This window comes from Peromyscus californicus, unplaced genomic scaffold, assembly GCF_007827085.1.
Source record: "Peromyscus californicus insignis strain IS unplaced genomic scaffold, ASM782708v3 Scaffold_8__1_contigs__length_139910024, whole genome shotgun sequence".
NCBI lineage: Eukaryota > Metazoa > Chordata > Mammalia > Rodentia > Cricetidae > Peromyscus > Peromyscus californicus.
This window is the reverse complement of record NW_026294606.1, coordinates 51,846,905-51,868,285: the sequence shown is the minus strand read 5'-3', so window position 1 is coordinate 51,868,285 and position 21,381 is coordinate 51,846,905. Positions and strand designations below refer to the sequence as shown.

The window sequence follows — 21,381 nt, the reverse complement described above, 5'->3', positions numbered from 1 at the left end:
TTAGATGTAATTCTTTTCATCACACAGATATAATTGGTACACACCTGTTTCTTTTTCTGTTTTTAATTGGAGATTGCATTTATAGCCATTACTCACAGCATTTACTTTGTCCTGTAATGTTTCAACTTTGACACAAGAGTAGCTCTTGGCCAAAATTGGGCTGTCAGACTTTTATTTCAAAAATTAGGTACAAGAAAATAATCTATGTCAGTGGTCTCAACCTTCCTAATTCTGTGACCCTTTAATACAGTTCCTCATGTTGTGATGACCCCCAACCAAAAAATTATTTCATTGATTCTTCATAACTGTAATTTTGCTACTATTATGAATCATAATATAAGTATCTGATATGCAGAATATCTGATATATGACCCTTATGAAAGGGCATCTGACCTCCCCTAAAAGGGTTGAGACCCACAGCTTGAGAATCACTGATCTATATGGATTCATGTTTAGGCAGTAATTTCTGGAGGGAAAATTTCATTATGTTGAGCAAGTCTGGGAAGTTGCTGCTGCCATAGCAACATAGAAATAAAAAGGCTGCATTTCTATGAAATAGCTGGGAGAGAGAGGCAGCTCTCTAAAGGAAGCCTGGCAATTGCAATGGCAAAGGGAACTTAGGTGGTTTTCCTTTTTTCATTAGTCCACTTCTTGTTTCCCCTCACTATTTTTTTCCTTTTTTGATATACTGTGAAGGCCCACAGATGTTTCCTAGTGAGGTCTGAGCTTGCTTCACCGAGCAGGGCTGCATTAGAGGATTGCTTGACCATGTACTAGGTGATTGGAAGGGTCTACACTTGGCTGAGCTAGTGGGGAGGTCTTTGCTCCACTTCTTGGCATTCTTATAAATAGCCCTTTAGAAGAGACAGAAGGTGCCAGTGGATTATGATCCAGACTCTCCAGAGGCTATCCTGTGTTTCTATTTGTCTCTCTCCCCTCTATCCTTTTATCGAATATCTCTTATCCCTCTCTCCTCAAGAGTACCCTGTTGTAAAATGTGGGAGCTAGTCTCCCAGCTGAGCTCCCACAATACTCCGAACCTGTAAAGGGATGAAGATGCAAGATTAAGATCGCTAAAAAAGAGCAGATGAGCATACTCTTTGAGTGCTTCCAGTCTGTGCCCAGGAAAGTCTTCAGCCAAGCTGCCTGCCAAGTTATGTAGGGAGTTCTGGAAATGTTGCACTCATAAGTCATCACCCATGCTGGAGTGGGCTTTCTGGTGATGCAGCTGCCTAAGTCATTCATTCTCCTATAAGTGATTCCTCACCTGTGTCCCTTTTAAGTAAGCTCAATAAACTCATTGATTCAGTAAGCTAAACCTAGAATCATTGAGCATTTGTTTGTGCCCTCTTTGGCATAAATAGACATTTGTTCATGTCTCCACAGGAGAAGTTACAAAATGTAGAGTTAACATCTTAACTCCAAAGCTTAAATGAGTATATATATATACACACACACACACACACACACACACACACACACACACACACACACACACATAGTTACTGGTTTCCCTAAATACATCACTTACTTGAAATGATTCTTTGCAATGAAACATTGTGTAAGATCCAGGCAACGGGAGAAATCCTTGCTTCCTATGCACCTGGCACCTAATGGTTGGTTTTCTGATAAATGTGTTGTAACAATGTTGAGTAAATGAAGTGTTGGCTTCATAATGGGAGATAGTAGTGTATTTTTACTTTCTTTAAAAAAAAAACTCATAAGTATGGGTACTAACTTGAACTTTATTATAACCAGTAGGAGTTATGGCCCTATTTGGGGGTCTTTGAAAAATCTTCAAGCATTTTTTGTACTGTTTCATTTTTTTCCCATGCTTTCATTTTAATTTTTACCTGGTTTTTCCTTTTCTAACTGTAACTACTATTAAGTTAGAAATATCAAAATGTCTGATAATAGAAATTAACTGAAGTAAATGATACACAAAGGAAAATAGGCTTGCAAGGACTATTTGGGTCAGATTTTACTAGCGAAGTAACTTTTGTAGGGCTGGGGAGGTAGCTACTAGGTAGAGTGGCCATGCATAGCATGTACAAATCCTTGGGCTTTGTACCCTGTATGTAACCAAACATGGTAGTGCATGCCTGTAATACTAGCTCTTGAAAAGTCATCAGAAGACGGTCAAGACCATCACTTTTTTTTTCTCTCTACTACTGAACAGACACTAATGAATACCATTTAAAATGCATCTTGAGGGGGCTGGAGAGATGACTCAGTTTTAAAATGCTTACCTTGCAAGGACCTGAGTTCAAATCCTAGAACCCACATAATACACACTTATAATACCAACATCAAGGAGGTAAAACACAGGAGATCTTCAGACCTCACTGGCCAGCCAGCCTAGACTAATTGGCAAATTCCAAGCCAGTGAAAGACCCTGTCTCTAAGAAAAGTGGACAGACAGTACCTGAGGAACAATACTTGAGGTTGTCCTGTGGCCTCCACAGGCACATCTATAATTGTATATACACATACACAAATATATTAGATAGCATGTCATTTTCAAGTTTAAAAGGGAGCCAGAGAAATGACGAGGTGGTCCTAGTTCAGTCTCTAGAAACCATGTGGTGGAAGGTGAGAACTCCCATAGATTGTCCTCTGACCTTTACACATGCACCATGGTCCATGTGTTCAACATTCTCCTCCCCACACTGTACACAAATAAAGGAATGTAATTTTAAAAATTAAACTTTAGAAGGAATAAATTAGGGATTTGTTTTTATTTTACAAACATCTTCACCCAGCTGTTTTCACTACCTTTACATATCTCTTTACCCATGGTCAGTTTTATGTTGAACAACCTTCTTTTCTATGGAGTTTGTCCATGCCTTTGCTTGCTGACAGTTTTATCTTCAATGTTCCTGCCTAGAATGGGCTGTCCAGTATCTGCATGGCAGAGGCTGTGCCCCCTTCCTGGTCCCTTGTAAGACCTTTCAGACTCCATAGGTGCAAAGACCTTCATTCCTCTGCCTTTTCTTGCTCCACACTTTCTGTCCTGTCTTATGTAAGCAGCTGTGCTGGGGAACAACTTCGCTAATGACCCTCTTTAGGACTCAACACACTCTCACATACACTGATTCTGTCACTTCTGAGTATGAATAAGTTTCAGAAAAAAAAAAAAAAACTGGAGTCCTTTAGCCATCAACCCTATGCATTTCAACATAAATTATAGTGTATCAGTTCAATGAATACTTGCTTGGTGGGAGGTTAGTGTCCCATGTAAAAAGCATATAGCACTTCTGAGTTTTCCCCAAAATGAACTCATAGTGTGAATCTGCATCAAGTGAAATGTCCTTACAAGTGAAAATGGACACTTAAGCTTTGCTCTGTAAGAACACACAGAGACAGACAGACAGAATGTGGAGTGTTATTAACATGCTGGACCCTTTTATCAGGACAGCTTCTAGTTAGATCCTCCCATATTCATGAAGGATAAAGTTTAGTCATTGGTTTTTATAATAAGAGAAAAGCCTAGAGAGGTAAGTGGACTTTGCTAATTGACAGAGCTATGAAGTAAAAACAAAGAAATCTATAAGAATGAGCCATTTATCATTTTTAGGAATGTATTTCTCAGAATCTTGAGCTATAAAAATGATGTAATTTTGATTTATTGAATTTATGATGAACGTAGATATTGGGAAAAATCTAAGTATGACTTTAATTAGCTTTAACATCAGTTTCTTTTTTCTTTCTTTCTCTCTTTTTTTTTGAGACAAGTATGAAGTTCTGGCTTTCCTGGAGCTCACTGTATAGACCAGGTTGTGTTCAAACTCACAGAGATCCACCTTCCTCTGCCTCTCTCTCTTTTTTTTTTTTTTTTTGCTTTTTCAAGACAGGGTTTCTATGTATAGCTTTGCACCTTTCCTGGATCTCGCTCTGTAGACCAGGCTGGCCTCGAACTCACAAAGATCCACCTGCCTCTGCCTCCCAAGTGCTGGGATTAAAGGCGTGCGCCGCCGCTGCCGCAGCCGCCGCCGCCGCCGCCGCCGCCGCCACCGCCACCACCCGGCCTCCTCTGCCTCTTAAGTGCTGGGATTATAGGCATGGGCCACTATTCCCAACTTAAGTTCAGTTTCTATAGTACCATTAAACAGTGTCATTGTTTATTAACCTATGCTAGAACAATTTCCCATAGCCTTGATGGCTATTTAAAGCAGAAAAATTCTCTGCATTAGCTATGTAACACAAAAATTAGCATCCTCTTTTCATTAAAGGAAGAGAAGGAAAAACAATGCCTTCCATCTCCCAAAGGAGACCTCAGTTGTTTTTTCATTAAGGAAAAGAAAAAAGCTTAAGTGTGAATGCTGACTTTTTTATTACATAGAATTAAATGAGTGATTTGTCTGAGAGGAAAGCTTGTCTATAAATAACTTTGTGGAATTAAATCAATAGTAATAGTTCTAGTAAACCTTAAATCTTGAAACTCCCGCAAAGAAAGAGAAATACCATCATCACGATGATAGAAATAAGTCCTTGATCATTAAAGAGAACAAAGTGGAATGCTCAAAGGGCAGTATAAGTCTCTCAGAATAAAACAAATAGCTATAATAAGAGTTTAATTAATTTGCACTTTCAAGCCACTTGTTTTCCTCTGCCATGTTCTTAGGTAAGAGAAGTTAAAAATAAAGTGTTGTCAGAGATTTTTACATGCTCTGGGGAGTTAGTAGTCACTGTCAGCTACAACTTTCCTATCATCTTCTGCTCTATGTTGTCTTTGATAATTAAGACTCCGATCCGAGATTACAGAACCTGTATTCTCCATCACTTGACTTGTTCTTTGTTACAGTCAAGAAAAGTTCCTGGGTTTCAGACTATGCTTTGAACCAAGAAACCAGAACCTAAACTTGTCATTTAAGTTCAGTGGGACCAGCAAGGCTGCACCACTCTCCAGCCTGAGTGATTTCATATTGCTTACCGGCCTTTTAAAAGGAAGCGCCCTCGCTGGGCATGTTTTTCTACAGGATCAGAGTGAGGAGGTCAGGCTTGGTGTTGGTATGACCTTTTCAGAAGACTCAGCTCAAGGCAAAAACAGATAATGTGTGAATAAATGGACCATGTTCCAGTAAAACATTTCAAAACCGAGCAAGATGGTCTTTGGCTGGTCCTTGTGAATATCATTCCATTTACCAACTTGGCAGCTAATGGCACAGCCTGGCAGATTATAGTCCAGTGAAACTGTATTTTCACTATCTTTTGCCTAGACCAAACCGAATAATCCACTTTTCTTATCCCACCCCCACTCTCCCTAAAAATTTGGACCTTTTTTGTTTTTGTTTTTGTTTTGAGACAGGGTCTCATGTAGCCCAGGCTGACTCTATGTGTAAAGAGGAAGGAGCAAGTATACAGTGTAAGAGCCTGGTACTTGATACCTTCATACTTCAAATGCACCTCTGATGCTCTCCTTTTAGTAATCTTATGAATAGGGTGGGATACCATAACTATAAATGTAAAGACTTCTCTTCACTGTCATAATGAGAAACTTAAAATTACTAAGGAGCTGAAAAGGTGGCTGAAAGGTTAAGAGCACTTACTGCTCTTGAAGGAAACCTGAGTTTGGTTCCCAGCACCTATGTCCTCTATTAGTGTCTACATTCACAGGCACAGATACATGCACACACATAAGTTAAAATAGAATACATTTTAAAAATGGTTTCAAGTCAATAGATTAAACCAATGAAATATACACTTTGAAGTGAACCATTCAGATATATACTTGCAAATGCCATTGGAAAGAGAAGACTCAAAACACCATAAAGTCACTGTTGAGGCATGCTATCTACTTTACTGATAAAGATAATGCCACAATTAACATGCCATGGCCTGTCCTCTACTTCTCTTTTGTGCTCTGTGGATATGTTGACATCTTTTCAGTTTTTTTTTTCACCTTTAACAGTATAGTATGGTTAATTTTAATGGTTTCCATATTTGACATTGTTTTGATCTTGTTATTACTTTGTTCCTTGCTTTCTGCATTCTCTTCCCCAACCCCATCCCTCCCTTTTCTTCATCCCATTCTTAATTGTTGCGTTTTCTGTATGTCTCTCCTATGTGTGTCCTTTGTGTTTCCTGTCTATTGGCCTGTTGTCTTTTCCTTTTTTCTTGTCCCCACCCTCCTGCTGCTTGTAGCCCCACAGGCTGTGGACACTGGTTGAGCAGGTAGGGGACTTTTCTGTTCATCACACCAATGCATACCCACCTCCTTATCTTACCTTTCTAGCTTCCAACATCAGGACAGGCTGGAAGTGCAGTGCAGAAATTGACAGGTGTTTTGTAGACCTGTGGCTGAGGTACCACCTAGAGTAGATGGTGCATCATCATGAATTTAATCATTGGTTTCCTTGCTGATTGGCTCTACTTCCATTTCCCACCACTGTCCACTTTTCAGGACATGTTTTGAGTTTCACATTGTTCACTACATTGGACAATGTTTCACTATCTGCAACTCCAGTGAATAATTACAAGGTAGAAAGAACATTATTTTTAGGTCACTGTCACTGTGAGCATCTAAATCTTACTTGCATGTGTAAGTTTTGCTTTTTCCTGCTCTCAGTGATGGGACCCCAATGGCCACTGTCACTGAGAGTTAGAACAAAAAAGTAGTGATTTGTTTTGTTTTTAGGCAGAGTCTCACTCTGTAACCCTAGCTTGCCTGGAACTTAAAAGTACCCACCTGCTTCTGCCCCTGCTTCCTGAGCACTGGGATTAAAGGCATTCACCACCATGCCCAACAAAGCTGTTGTTATTTTATTCTTATATTTAAACATATTTTTGGTGAAAAATTGAGGTTCTTTCTTAAAGAAATATAGTGTAGTTTAAGTAAATTCTGAAGGGCTTAACTTCTCCCACCCCTTTCACAGATCTGTTGTGGTTGCCGTATTTTTTCAACCTCAGTATTGTCTTGCCTTATCACTAAATGTAAACTGTTATACCATTTCAATAATAAAGACCTTCCTGAGCAGAGGCCAGAAGTCAGTCCAGTCTATTTTTAGAAGATATTTATTATGCTGAGATGAGATTTCTGGACTGCTATGTTAAATGAAGACAGCTCAGAGTACTTACTGCTCAGCTGGCTTGAAGAAACATAGAACCTCCCTGACTTATGTCACAGACAAAAATAACCTGAGGCTGGAGGCACAAGCAGGACTAAAAGGAACAAAATAATTATCTCTTGTATCTTCCTCCTCAATCTGTCAGCACCTGTCACACTTCTGCTTCAGTATCTTAAGGTCTAAAAATAGCCTTTCTGTATGCATGTTGTGAAAATTTCTGAGCAAGACACTTCATATGACAATCCATTTCTGCAGCCAAACATTTTCTAGTAAAAGAGGTTATATCCCTCCCTTATTCTTATTATACATGCATGGATGGGGTCAAGCTTTGTGAAGGGCCAGTGTGATCTTAAAATGTTCCTTTGAGAATTTAGAAGCTCAAACCAGATGTTAAAGGCTACTTGGAGAGGTGTAAGTTTAGCATCGTTGGTCTTTTGGATTGTTCATTCAGTTTAAGGTTTTACTGAACAAATGCTTACCAGTTAGTAGAAAGTATAGACACAGCTTCTTTCCCTGCAAACAGGTTAACTATACTGTGTTGTTGTTTGCAGGGGACATCAGGACCTGACCCTACCACTGTCTATGTTGACATGAGAGCCCTGAGACATGACAGGTATGAGTTCTGTCCTCTCTCTCCTTTTCTCCCTTCCTCCATTATTGGCACATGTGTGTCCAAGTTAAAAAAAAAAGTGAAAGGAGTCATGTTTCCTTGTTCAAAGTATCATTACATGGATAAAATGGATGGCAGAACAAGTTGGCTTAAACTTTACAGATAAAAACTTGGTTGTATAAGACCAATGGTATGACTAGAAGTGTCTAACATACCTTGCTAATTGGAAGCCATGGCCATCTTAGTCAGGTTCTATTTTGCATGCCAATATATGTCAACATTTCTACATGAGAATGTGTGTGTGTCTCCGTGCGTGCATGCATGCACACGCGCACATGTGTGCGAGTACACACACACATACACACGCCATATATAGGTGTTTCTATGCAAAGTAGATGTGAACCTACCTTTTCTGCCAAGCTGCTGAATAAGATTTTAAAATGGAGCTATTGGTGTGTGTCATTTGTGTTTTTTATGTAAAGTTTATCTCATGAAGAGAGGGCAGGGGGCTACATAAGAAGCCCTGCCTCAAGTAGAAGATCCTATTGAGATGGCCAAGAGAGAAGAAGAAAAAAATGTTGTTATTATTTTACATCAGTGCCCCCCATTGATATGATTTGTGTTCTGCTTGGTGGCCATGGAAATGCCCCAGCATAGGTTGATGTATTTCTCAGTTGATTAGGTTTTACATGAGTGTGTTGCTATACACCAGGTAGTATGCTGTTTACCCTGTGTTTTCTAGAAGTTCACGCATCTATCAGCACTATAATACATGGAAAAACAGACCAAGAGTGGTTGTGTGGTTAGAGGTAAGAGATGGAAAGCAGCACTCATCCCTGCCTGACAGAATAGGCAGCTGAAACTCTTCAGAGACAGGAACCAGTAGCTCTGCAAACTGAGAAGGGGTCCAGATTTAGTGGCCAGGTGGAGCATGCAACACCCGGGAGACCAGGGTAGTCACCACTCCCTACTCCCACAAGGCTATGTGCATCCTTAGCTAATGTTGGGCCATATCTGGAGCCATTTTTGATTGGTGCAATTTGCCATCAAAAGTGATATGCTGTTGTGTAGTTGATACAGTCAGGGACACTGCCCACACACTGCAGTGCATGAAATAAATGCTGAATATCAGCAGCACCAAACAGACGCCAACAGCATTTTTGTTGATGGCCTGCCTAGCCTGCATAGAGCTATGTGAGACTCTCACAAATCACAGATGATTAGAGGCTGTGTCATTAAAACTCCTTACATGACGGCTGGGGACCAATGAAAATGTCTTTCTCCTCAGCACTCTCCCCCACAGAATCGGGTTCTGGATGGTCAGGGTTCAATCTGGAGCACTTTCAAAACTCAGAACCAGCATTAGAACAACTGAATAATTTGTTCCCGGGTCAGAGGCGTGAAGGTCTCCAAGTGATGTCTTCTGCATCTGAAAACAAATCCACTTAAATATAAACCTTACTTGGAAAATGTCTTGTTTGTACAGCTTGCACAAAGAGTGTCTGTGTTAGTGACAATTTAGCAGTTCTGCCTTTGGCCTGGCCCCCCAAATACAGGAAGAGCAGGCTTCTTAGTGCAGTCTGGTTGGATGTCCTCTTGTGTTGTGAGTACCTAGGCTATCAGGGAAAGCCTCAAGTCTGGATTTTGGAGTTTTCTTTTGTCAAAAGAACAGAATGTCTCAAGAACTGTCTTTATCTATTAATCTCTTTAACCCTCCATTTGTCTTCATTATGACAAATCTCCTTACTGAGAAGGGCAGGGTGTGGAGACAGTGCTATGAAATGAGGGATTAAGGGTCTGCATGGTATATAGTGATGAAGTAATCCATGTTCAACATCAGATCAGCACTGTACTGCTGGAAAGAGCCAGAGGCCTGTGTCAAAGATGAGCCCTTTGTGATCAACTAATTCTGTTATCTTGACCAAGGCCTTCTGAGTGACACTTTTGTCCTAATTTCAGGTCAGTAATAATAGTCTTCCCTTCTAGGGTACTTTGATCATTAACCACAGCTCCTCCTGCATGGGATACCTTAGACTAAGGGGCTGTGTTTGAGCAGTCCCCAGGCCTCATATCAGCATGGTGGACTATGCCCAGGGACCTTCTTGGAGCTTGGGTATGATACAGTGCAGTTTTCCTGAAATAACTTCTGAGTTCTCTTCTGTATCAGAGAAAAACTGAGGACTATTCCTTAGCCACCAGAGTATCTCCTGGTATCTTACTCCTCTACCTTCTTCACTCAGTCTGCCTCAGGCCTTTTCAGTCTACTTTTTCTAGTAGATGTACCTGCTCTTCTTTCTCTATCCCAGCAACTCTTCCCCATCCTGGGGCTGAGAGATGCTTCCTTCCCTCCATGACTCTGCAACTCACTCCTTAAATTTGTACTGTGGGGTTTGTGTGTGCATCTGTGTGTACATGTGTGTGTTTGTATAGGTACTCAGGCACACAAGAGCTCATATGTGAATGCACACATAGTAGGCCAGAGAACGGCCTGGGGTGCCATTACTCAGGTTATGTCCACCTTTGTTTGTTTGTTTAGTTGGTTGATTGGTTTTGGCTACAGGACCACTCACTGAACTAACCACATTTGCTCTACTGGCTGGCCAGTGAGTTCCCAGGAATCCCCCTGCCTCCACCTCCTCGGCATTGAAATTATTATAATTGCATATTATCATGACCAGTGTTTTTAACATGCGTTCTGGGGATAAAACTTGGGTTTATTGAATGAGTTATCTCCTCAGACCTATCCTCCACTATATTTTTTAATAGATAGACATTTACAATGTTTCTGCTTGTTTGGCCTTTTGTCTAAGTCTGTCCTGCCCACTTCACTCCATCTGCCTAGGCCCTTTTTCCATGGCCTACTGCATAAAATCTCAGTATCATCTTGATCCTTCCTTCACTTGTCAGTGGAGGTCCACCGTCCTGACATCCAGACACATTGACAGCCTCATCTGTGTCCTCTGGGATACCCCATGGTTGGTGTTCTCCCAGGGTTTTTTCTCTGATAGCCTTTTGAGAAGTTGAGTCTGTCATTCTCAGTTCAAACACAGTCTCCTCCTCATTGAAACCACCTCCTTCTAGAAGGAAATAATGCCCAGGTTTTATATCTTCAGCATTGCTTTTGACCTTGATTGACATATTTTAAATATACTTTGTGTTGCATCTCCTGTGACATAGGGGCTCCAGGATTGGACAGGTCTGAGTCCAGATCTTCTTCCTGTTTATGGCCCTGGAACAGGGTATTAGCTCTGGGGTCTCAATTTCCCTGTTTAGGATGGACACAGGAAAATGAGTCTTTGCAGGTACCTGCAATACCTGGGGGCGGGGGAGGAAAACAACTTTGAGGTTCTTAGGGTAGGTTGAAACATGCTGGGAGCCTTGGGCAGAAAGAGGGTGGAGATTCTAGTGGTGAGATAAGTCTTCCCTATAGAGGCCTAGTGTCTCCATCCACAGCACACAGATGTGCTATCCTCAGAGAAAACACAAGGCCAAAGCTGGAAAGCAGTGAGATAGGAGAGCTATTAAAAATGTTATACTTTCATTCTTCTGGTGTTCCTATGAAAGTAGGCTAGTGGTTTTCTCATTACAGCTATGTGAGGATCTGTCATAAGGATTAATTACTTTACCTATTGATTTAATGGGACATTCACTTGGGAGTGTCAAGACACCTGCCCAATTACCACTTAATTAGCCTGGGAAAGCTTAGTTTGTCAGTATGCTATGCACTATGAGAGAAAGAAGGAGAGAGGATGGGTAGGTGCAAGGTAGCTCAGAGATTGAGATCAAGATCTCAGTAGGTCCATCCTGTGGAAACAAGTGATTAAATAGAGTCATTAACCATTTCAGCCTGGTTTTATGCCTCTGTGCTTAATACTCATTTTATTCTTGTAGCCCCAGTATTAGGGATTTGGCAATCTGCATTTGTAGCCAGGTTGCCATAGAGAACATTTCTGCCTCACATTATGAGGATACATATTCCTCCAATTTCCAGAATAAATTTAATTCCCACATATACAGGGAAAGTATTCAGGGGCTATTTGAAAGTTACTAATTTTTAAATAAGTTATTTACTGTGTATTTATTTAAAATGAATTCATAGTTCCTGATCTCTTTCAGTTTGATCTTTTCTTAAGCACATGACTTATTCCATCTTTAAGAAAGAAAAACATTTCTCCAACATTTTAAGAAACAATTTTAATGGGTTGTCAGATCCTAACCCAGTATGGTATAAAGGTCTAGAGTGGAGATTTGTTTGTTTCCATCAGGGGTTGTAAACTGAAGTAATGATTAAAGGGTGTGGTTAGAACACTATGAATTCTAGAGCTGGGCATGTAGTTCAGTTAGTAGAGCACTTGCTTAGTTTAGTGTGTAAGAAACTCTATGTGCCATCCTTAGCACTGCATAAACTGGAGGTAGTGGCACATGCAGTAATCCCAGCACTGGGGAGGAAGAGGTGGGCAGACCAGAAAATCAGCTACATCCCAAGTTTGAGATCAGCCTGGGCTCCATGAAACCATCCTGGGAGGAAGGCAGGAAGGAATGAAATCCAAGCATGGATTCTAGACTAATCACTACCCAATAAATAGGTGGATGTCAAGATTCCCAAGAACAGTGGACAGTGAAAAGGGCATCCCAGTGGACTTATGATTGGTCGGCAGTAGTATAGGAGAAGCAAGGGTAAAATCGAAGACAATGTTTGTTTGAACAGGAGCCTTTTTCTAGCTTGGTCCCTGGTGTGTATTGTGTGAGTGGCATCAGTTCTGCATATGTATATGTGTGGTGTGGTGTGGGCATGCTGTATACATGCACATAAGCTCATGTATGCTCAAGAGTATTGTGTGTCGAATATGTAAGAGCATTTGGATAGTGTGTTATTAAAATGGGCTACATATGAAAATGCTTATGATTGTAAAGAAGGTATTACAAGCAAACGAAGACTTTCATGTGTGTGAGGATGTGTGTGTGTGTGTTTCTTGTTGGTATATTTGCTAGTATTGTGTGTGTTACATGCACACAGGTGTTCTATGTATGTGTGTGCACATGCTAACATGAATTTGTACTTCTGTGGTTTATGTGCCAGTGTTCCTGCATACTTTTCCAAGTACATCCAGAATTCTCTGGGAAGATTTGGGGTCTGCTTTACTACTCTTTATTAGTGTGGAGGAATGGGGGCTTTGTGTATCCTATGTCTTGGAGGGATGTGCTGATAAAGCACAGAAAGGGAAGCCCTCCTGTGATCTGATGTTGCCCTGGCCTCATATCTGCTCCTAGCTCTTTCTTTTTCCAAGTGCAGGCCCACCTTGTGAAGTATTTGCAAACACTCTTTGTTTTTGTGAATAAAAATTGTCAAAAAGTCAGACATGATGACACATGTTTATGTTACCAGCTCTGAGAAGGCAGAGACAGTAGATCCCTGGAGCTTTCTGGCCAAATAGCCTAGCCTACTTAGCAAACTCAGGCAAAAAAAAAAAAAAAAGTAGTAGAAGGTATTGACCTCTGACCTTCATTCCCCTCCCTCCACCTACACACACACACACACACACGTGTATTCATACATACACACATAAAATTGTCTTGTGGCCAAGTGAAGAGCATCTAGTCCTTAATTAACTGGTAAGAAAGGAAAATGAATAGTGAAGATCACAGAGCCTGAAAGTCAGAACCCTGGGAAGTACAATGAGCTACTCTGGTCATGGTCAGCCAAGGTCTTCTCAGCAGTTCTCCATACAAAGTTACTATTAACTATGCTTTAGACTAAAAACCTTTCCCTTCTAGAGAGGGTTTTCACTATTTCTTTAGTTAGGCACTCTTAGTTTAGCAGGCCACCTGTGGCTACTGAGCCCATAGGTGTAGTTGTTTGTTTTTACTCTTTTACACTTTGGTCTTTGGGAGGCCTGCCACCCAGCTCCCAATAAATACATGGAGGCTTACTCTTTCTTATAAATGCCCAGCCTTAGCTTGGCTTGTTTCTAGCCAGCTTTTCTTAAATTATCCCCTCTGTCTTTTGCCTCTGGGCTTTTACCTTTCTCTATTTCTGTACCTCTTTCTTTACTTCTTACTCCATGGCTTGCTGTGTAGCTGGGTGCTGGCCCCTTGAGTAGTCCTCCTCCTCTTCCTCTTGCTCCTCTTTCTTCCCTTTTTCTTCTTCTATTTATTCTCTCTGCCTGCCAGCCCCACCTGCCTTGCTATTGGCCATTCAGCTCTTTATTAGACCAATCAGGTGTTTTAGACAGGCAAAGTAACACAACTTCACAGAGCTAAACAAATGCAACGTAAAAGAATTCAACACATCTGTGTATCACTAAACAAATGTTCCACAGCACAAACATAACACATCTTCAACTAATATTCCACAACACATAGGCACTGCCTTTCTCAGCATGTTGTCTATACCCAAGCAGAGCTGTACTAACTATAGGCTGAAAGTTCATGGCCTGGGCACATGACGTGTTTAAGAATGCCATTTGATGCTCATCCTTCCCCTTTAAGTGCAGAGGCACTTTGAGTACAGAGGCATCTTTCCAATTGTTTTGCAAATGGGACAAATTTGACTCCATCTCCTTTCTCTGTGGTCACTACAGATGTGTTCTTGCCATTTGTCCTTGCCAGGGCATTGTTGACTCTACTATCAGTAGCCCTTTCTGGAACATCTACCTTTCCCATGGGATAATACTAACCATTAACTTACCTTGATAGCTTGCCAAACCCAAGCCATGTACTAAAGGTAGCCAAAGACAATGGTGTGGTCCAAAAAGCCCACTGAGTGATGTGTATTTCCACTTACAGAGTCCGCTTGGTAGAAAGAGGATCTCCTCACAGCTTACCTCTGATGGAATCTGGAAAAGTAAGTATTAAAAGTGTTAAAGTGCTATCCCAGTATGAAGGTGAGTAAGGATGAATGGACTTTAAAGTGTCAAGGAATATGTTCTCAGAGACCCTGTATTACCTCGGGAATGAAAGCTTTCTTGAAGATAATGTTTCAGGATGGTTTGGCTATGTATACAAAAAAAAAGTCCATAATAGTATTTGAACATTGTTTATTTTTGAAATAACAAACCTATGCTGCATTCGAATCACTAGATGCCTGAGTGCTACCTCTCTCTCTATGGCCTCTGTCCTAAGGGTGTCTGTCCCTAGGTTCTAATATGAGTGTTCCAGTTCAATTATTTGTCCCATGTTCCCAGTCCCAGTCTCAACTCTCAGGAGGAGAAAAGACTTTCAGAACATTGAGAAGATTTTCATGCTGTCTTATACTTAAGTACCAGTGGTTACTGTTTAGTCACCTGCTCATACATAATAGAAGCAAAGGTTATTAAGTATTCTTATTATCCTAGTGGTCTAGTTAAAAATCAGGGTATCATACTAAAAAGAAGTATGTGAATAATGGTTCTCAGTGGTCAACTATTAAGTTTAGTTTCTGTCACATTGTTAGTCTTCAAAGAACTAAAAATATGTTTAAACTTACATGAATTTTTCCTTTTTTGCCCTAAATAGCAATCCTTTCTCCATTTGACATAGTTCTGTTGTTGTTTATTTTATTCATGGATGTGTATGTGGTATGCATGCCCATGTTCACACACACATGTAGAGGCCAGAGCAGGATGTTGGATGCCTTCCTCTGTCACTCACTCTCTGCCATATTGCCTTCAAAAGGGTCTTCACTGAAGTAGAAGTTCATCATGTCTTTGACTAGATTAACCAGAGAGTTCTTGGGATCCACCTGTCTGTAATCCCCAATGCTGGCATTTCAGGCATGCACAGCCATGCATAGCTTTTTGTGTGGATGCTGGGGATTTAAACTCATGCCTTCATGCTTGCAGGGCAAGTGCTCATGCTTGCAGGGCAAGTGACACACTTCTAAAAGCAGCTTATGTTGCTGTAGGCCTTTTAGAATATGTGTGTCCATTTCTGCAAGTACTATCCCTTCATAAAGTGGTTATCAGGGTAGGAAGGTAGTAACTACCATCCCAACATAATTTGAGGGACTGTTAGGTACAGATACCAGGGTCATCACCCTTCAGGTACAGCCTGACTGCTCTAAGATGTCATGAGTTTGTACCACAGAGTGTCTTGCTTCAACTTGACTATAGAAAGTTAAGTTTTCTGAACCAAGGTAGGCCATATTTGAGATTTTAGAGTAGACTTTGGAGCCCTTTGCTGTGTGATACAGTAGAGTGTTGCTAAGTTCAATTGAGAGGAAGGACTTAGTGTCAGTGTCTATAATAAAAGTTGTTCACCTATAGGAATGGGTCCCCGGGGGCTCAAGATACAGATATAGTGGAGAGGAGTAAATAGCAGGATAGATGTTCCAGTCAGAACCTACCAGGCTGGGCTAGGAGTTGGCCCAAACTTTTACTTCTACCCATTACAAAAACATCCTTATTGATTCATTTACCAAGGATCATTTGGGAACTGGTTACTTTTAGACCACGCATATCCCTGCAAATTCGCCTCTGCAACTCTTCAAGTTCCGGTTGACTCTGGTCTGTCTCCTTCCTTAATCCCTATATACCAGGCTGTTAAATCAAAGTGTGCAAATTCCTATCTTGCACAGCAGACCATGTGAAATTTTGCATCATTTATCATGGATTTTGCTTCAGAATTCCTTTGTAAAGGTCAGATCTGGGCATTTATCAGCTTTGAGATATCATTGACAATCAGGTTTCATATTTTAAAGTCCCTCTGCCCCAGACTGTAGAATCATAGAGCATTGGCAGCAAGAACATCCTTTCATAATGGCACACACTTTAACTTCATGCCACAGTGCTCTCTAAATGGTCTTTGGAAAGGAAATGGCCCCCTTGGCATTGAGGCTAGTTTGCCATGGGAGAGTGTGATACCTGCCTGCCTTTTTAGCCGCAATCAGAAATTGTCTCCTCTCTTATCTCAAACAGATACTTCCTGGGGTCCGGATTATTATTGCCAATCCAGAAACTAAAGGCCCACTGGGAGACTCCCACCTTGGAGAGGTGAGTCATGGAAAGTCTTCTGGGAGATGTTTCCTCCCAGATCAGAACTCTGAGCCTGTTTTTGCTTTGACGCCTCCTGTCATCCACAGCTCATGCTGCTCACATGAAGCAAGTCATGGTGACCAGGAAGGAGCTGGAGATGTGCTTTACAGCTTCAGTCATGCCTGCAAATCTCAGTATTATAGAGTGGCATTCCCCTAAAGACATAGAAGACGTGTCATCAGAGAATTCCAAAAGCACAGCAAATCTGACTTCTGTAGACTCACTCTGTAGAGTGTTCTCATGAGCCTTCTCTGTTTCTAAGAACTCCTTCATCAGAAAATTATTGAAACCTTCAGAATGAACAGATCTACATTTAGCATGATGGCCACAAAACTCAAAGCCCACAAAATAGCAAAGTGGTAGTTAGATATGTGTTTTAGATCAGAGAGCAGACAATGGTACTTTATACCACTTGTGATGAAATCCCACTCACTGATTCCCTGTCATTTGGTCCCCCCAGGCTGTTGGTAAGGTATGGCTGGAGAGAAGTATCTCATCATGCTTCCTAGCCTCTAAATTTTTCTCCATTGACATCAGCTGGGCCTTGATGCTACTCGTTTGTTGAGGTCAAGTGTCACACCTTGTCCTTTCTCTTATTCTCTCCACTGATAAAATTTCTCTGAGAAAGTAGAGAACATGAGGAAATGACAAAGCCCAAGTCTCAGACTATGTATAGAGCCATGTTACCTTTTCCTCCAGTTATCCTGTTTATGCCTTGGCTGCCCAGCTGAAAATGTCTTTGTGTGATCATGCCTGCATCCTCTACCCTACATGTCACCAGCATCTGGACAGTATCAGCCCACCCAGGAACACTTTCCCACAGAGCGTGTGGGTAGACACATGATCAAGTCCTGACCATTTCTACCTGCTCTCCATATTCCTTTCTTGTCTGGCTACTTTGTGACCCTGAGTTTGAATCTTGTGATCATGTAAAATGATCTGTACTAGGTTAATCAAGTGCTGCATTCAGAGTTCTGCCCCCTCCCAAGGCAACCAGGACTGGCGATGCCAGGAAGTTGATTTTTTTCATCTTTACTCCAGCTTGATTGAATCATAATTGGCAAATAAAGTGCATAAGTCAAATTGTACACACAATATTTGTGATGCAGTAGTGGTTGTGTGCATTGTAAAAATGACTTACATTCAAGGTAATTGGTACACCTGTCACCTCATAAAATTACCTTTTCCTGTGTGTGGTGAGAATATTTAAGTTCTGCTGCCAATTTTCAAACCGAAAAAGCATAGTCTCTGTGTTGTATAATGGCTTCCAGAAGACCTTCATCATCTAAATGGAGGCTATTACCCTTCAGCCAACATTTCCCCATCCCTGTCCACCCTCAGGCACCAGTGAAAGCTGTTTGCCTCTGCTTTCTATGAGCGACCTTTCAGAGTCCACATAGAGGTGAGATTAGGCAGTATATGTCTTGCTCTGACTTCTCCTACTCGTGTTGTTAGAAATGGCACACTTCCATTTTCCCTTTTTAAGACTGAATTAAGGGTTGGGGATTTAGCTCAGTGGAATAGCGTTTGCCTAGCAAGTGCAAGGCCCTGGGTTCTGTCCTCAGCTCCGAAAAAAACAAACAAACAAACAAACAAAAAAACAACAGTAAAGTGGCCAGGCGGCTGGTGGTGCATTGCTTGCCGGGCGGTGGTGGCGCACGCCTTTAATCCCAGCACTCGGGAGGCAGAGCCAGGCCGATCTCTGAGTTCGAGGCCAGCCTGGGCTACAGAGAGAGTTCCAGGAAAGGCGCAAAGCTATACAGAGAAACCCTGTCTCGAAAAAAAACAACAACAAAAAAAAGACTGAATTATATGACCTTGTCTGTATTAGTTACTTGTCTTGTTGCTGTGACAAAAGGAAAATAAGGAAGAGTTTATCTTGGTTTATGGTCCCAGGGTATAGTCCATCATGGCAGGGAAATCATAATGTCAGTAGCTCAAGACAGTTGGTCACATTGTATCTACAGTCAAGGAGCCTAGACAGATGAATGCTGGTGTTCAGCTAGCTTTCTCCCTTTTATGTAGTCTAGAATGCAGCCTAATGAATGGAACTGCTCACATTTAGGGTGGTTCTTCCCACCTCAACTAACCTAATCAAAATAATCCCTCACAGATGTGCCCAGAGACTTGTCTCCAAAGTGATGCTAGATCCTCTCAAGTTGACAACCAGTATAATCTGTCACACTGTCTTAGCAAGGAAATATTTCATATTGGACACAAAAAACAGTTGCCTCTACCTCATCTGATGTTGTTGTTCTATCTATATGTTACCCTTTGATTACTTCAATAAGTGCTTAGTAAATGTCTGCTCGGATCCAGGCACTATTCTGGGGTCTTGGGATAAAATGGTAAACAATACAGATGAGGGTCTCTCTTCAGCATACTCAACCATGTTTCAATGTTAATAAAATAACAAAATATCCAATCTCAGAATGCCTGTGCTGCAAACAGTATAATCCAAAAGCCCTCCTTATGGGTCTGGCCCTGTGTGCCAACATCACTTGAATGCATTGTACAAATGTCTTTGGAATTGTGTTGGCTACACTATTTCCCTGGGCCTTTCGTGTGGTTCCACAGCTATTGTTTTGAATCTGTGTCAGCCTCTACTTAACTGTGCTACCAATGACCCCACATTCTCCTTTCTGTTGACTTTGCCACTTCGTTGTATTTTGTCTTATTTTTATCATAGTCTGCTTCAAAAGGTATGCTAGCCAAGTGAAAGGGAAAAGCACAATCTTAAAGCTTTGAACATTTTCTAGTTGCTCTTAGAAATGACATTTAGAAAACTATAAGGAAATTCATACAACTGTATTCACTTGGAAATCTTCCAGTAATCTGCTTTAAAGTAATTTTTAGTAGGTGATGGCTTAGTTGGTTGCTTCACTGTAACGTATTTTGCATGGTACTTTTATTATAGAGAACTTTGTAGGTGTCTGTACTCCCTGTCCTCTGCCCCACCCCTAGACATCTGAACAAAGCCACCATTGCCTTGTATTCAGACTGACCCAAGGAAACCTTGGCCATTGTGGAAAATAACTTGTTGAGTTATAAAGACAGTTAACTTCTCTTCCCTGGAGAAGGCTGGATGCACAGGGTGGCTCGTGTACAATGATGTTTCTCTCTGTCCACAGATCTGGGTCCATAGTGCCCACAATGCCAGTGGCTATTTTACCATTTATGGAGATGAGTCTCTCCAGTCTGATCATTTCAACTCCCGGTTGAGTTTTGGAGATACCCAAACCATCTGGGCCCGCACAGGCTACCTGGGCTTCCTGCGGAGAACTGAGCTCACAGATGCAAACGGAGGTGAGTCCAGGCTGGAAGTTGACACACATTGTACAGAAATTGAATTTGACCAATACTGAAAATGACCTTAAAGTTTGAGAGCCATACTAGGACCTCTGCTTGCCCCTACTAATCTGAAAGTGCCTAATCTTGAAAGAGAAACAAGTAGGGGCTGAGTAGTTAGTACAATTGGCAAAGTATGTTTACCATGTAAATGTAAGACCTGAGTTTAATCCCTAGAACTCAAGTATGTGTGTCTTACAATCTTAGGGCTAGAAAGTTAGTTCCCTGTGGCCATTGTAGCCAGCCTAGCCTAGACAAAAGTTCAGTGAGAGACCTTGTCTCAACAAACAAGGTGACTAGCAACCAAGGAAAATATCTGGAGCTGATTTCTATCTTCCACACTCATGTACATATATATGAATGTGCACACACTTGTACAAATGCATACACATGAAGATGTGCACACAGGCAGGTAAGATATAGATGCAGTAGGCAGGGCTGTGCATCCCTTTCCTTTGTCTTTCTGAGAACCAAGAGCAAAGGTAAAGCTAAATGCAAGCTCAGCACTCCCTATGGTGAAGTCTGCTGAGTGTCCTCATAAGTTCCTGGGGCTGTTTGCTGTCCCTACCAGGACCACTTCTATGACATTTGGAAGAGAGTAGTCCTTAGGCTCTGGGCCCTGATGGCTAGCAACTGGGCCTTCCTGTTCCCATTGTTTAGGACATAGCCCTGTGTCTAGCAGGGGTATACTTTGTTGCTAGCTGTCTGTGCCTCCATGTGGAGAGCCACACTGGGTATTTCATAAAGCCAAGATACCAAAGCATACTCACAAGCTTAGGGAGTGGCTCAGTGGCAGAGTGCATGCCTAAGGCTCACATGTCTGTCTGTCTGTCTCTCTCTCTCTCCCTCTCTCTCTCTCTCTCTCTCTCTCTCTCTCTCTCTCTCTCTCTCTCTCTCTCACACACACACACACACACACACACACACACACACACACACACACACACACGATTAATTTTTTCCCATGATTAATTTTAATATGTCAGAAGCTAGGGAGATAATTCAGGTGGTAAAATACTTGCTATGCAAGAATAAAGACCTGAGGTCAGATCCCCAGTGCTCATGTAAAAAGCCAGGTGTAGCCACACACACCTGTAATCCCAGGACAAAGAAGGCAAAAAAGTGTATCCCTGGAGCTCACAGACCAGCCAACCTAGCCAAACTGGTGAGTTTCAGATTCAGTGAGAGACACTGTCTCAGAACGTAAAGTGGAGAACAATTAAGGGGGAGATCTCTTATGTTGACACATGTTCAGGTGCACCCACAAGCACACACACACAACCGTAAACTGGCTTGAATATTCATCCTTTGCTTATTTCATAGTTCTTTCTCACCTCCCTAATCT

At 41.5% G+C, this 21,381-nt stretch overlaps 1 protein-coding gene across 6 annotated transcripts in view; it reads left to right on the top strand.

Moving 5' to 3' along the window:
- The window catches only part of Dip2c (disco interacting protein 2 homolog C), a 438,929-nt gene that overhangs the window by 407,871 nt on the left and 9,677 nt on the right, over window positions 1-21,381 (top strand). For 3 of the 6 annotated variants that reach the window (XM_052729332.1, XM_052729329.1, XM_052729328.1), the window contains 5 exons: window positions 6,145-6,174; window positions 7,619-7,680; window positions 14,464-14,521; window positions 16,572-16,646; window positions 19,820-19,994. In XM_052729332.1, the coding sequence (XP_052585292.1) occupies window positions 6,145-6,174; window positions 7,619-7,680; window positions 14,464-14,521; window positions 16,572-16,646; window positions 19,820-19,994 (400 nt within the window). The remainder of the gene's footprint in view (window positions 1-6,144; window positions 6,175-7,618; window positions 7,681-14,463; window positions 14,522-16,571; window positions 16,647-19,819; window positions 19,995-21,381) is intronic. The other 3 variants (XM_052729331.1, XM_052729330.1, XM_052729333.1) reach the window with 1 other exon arrangement.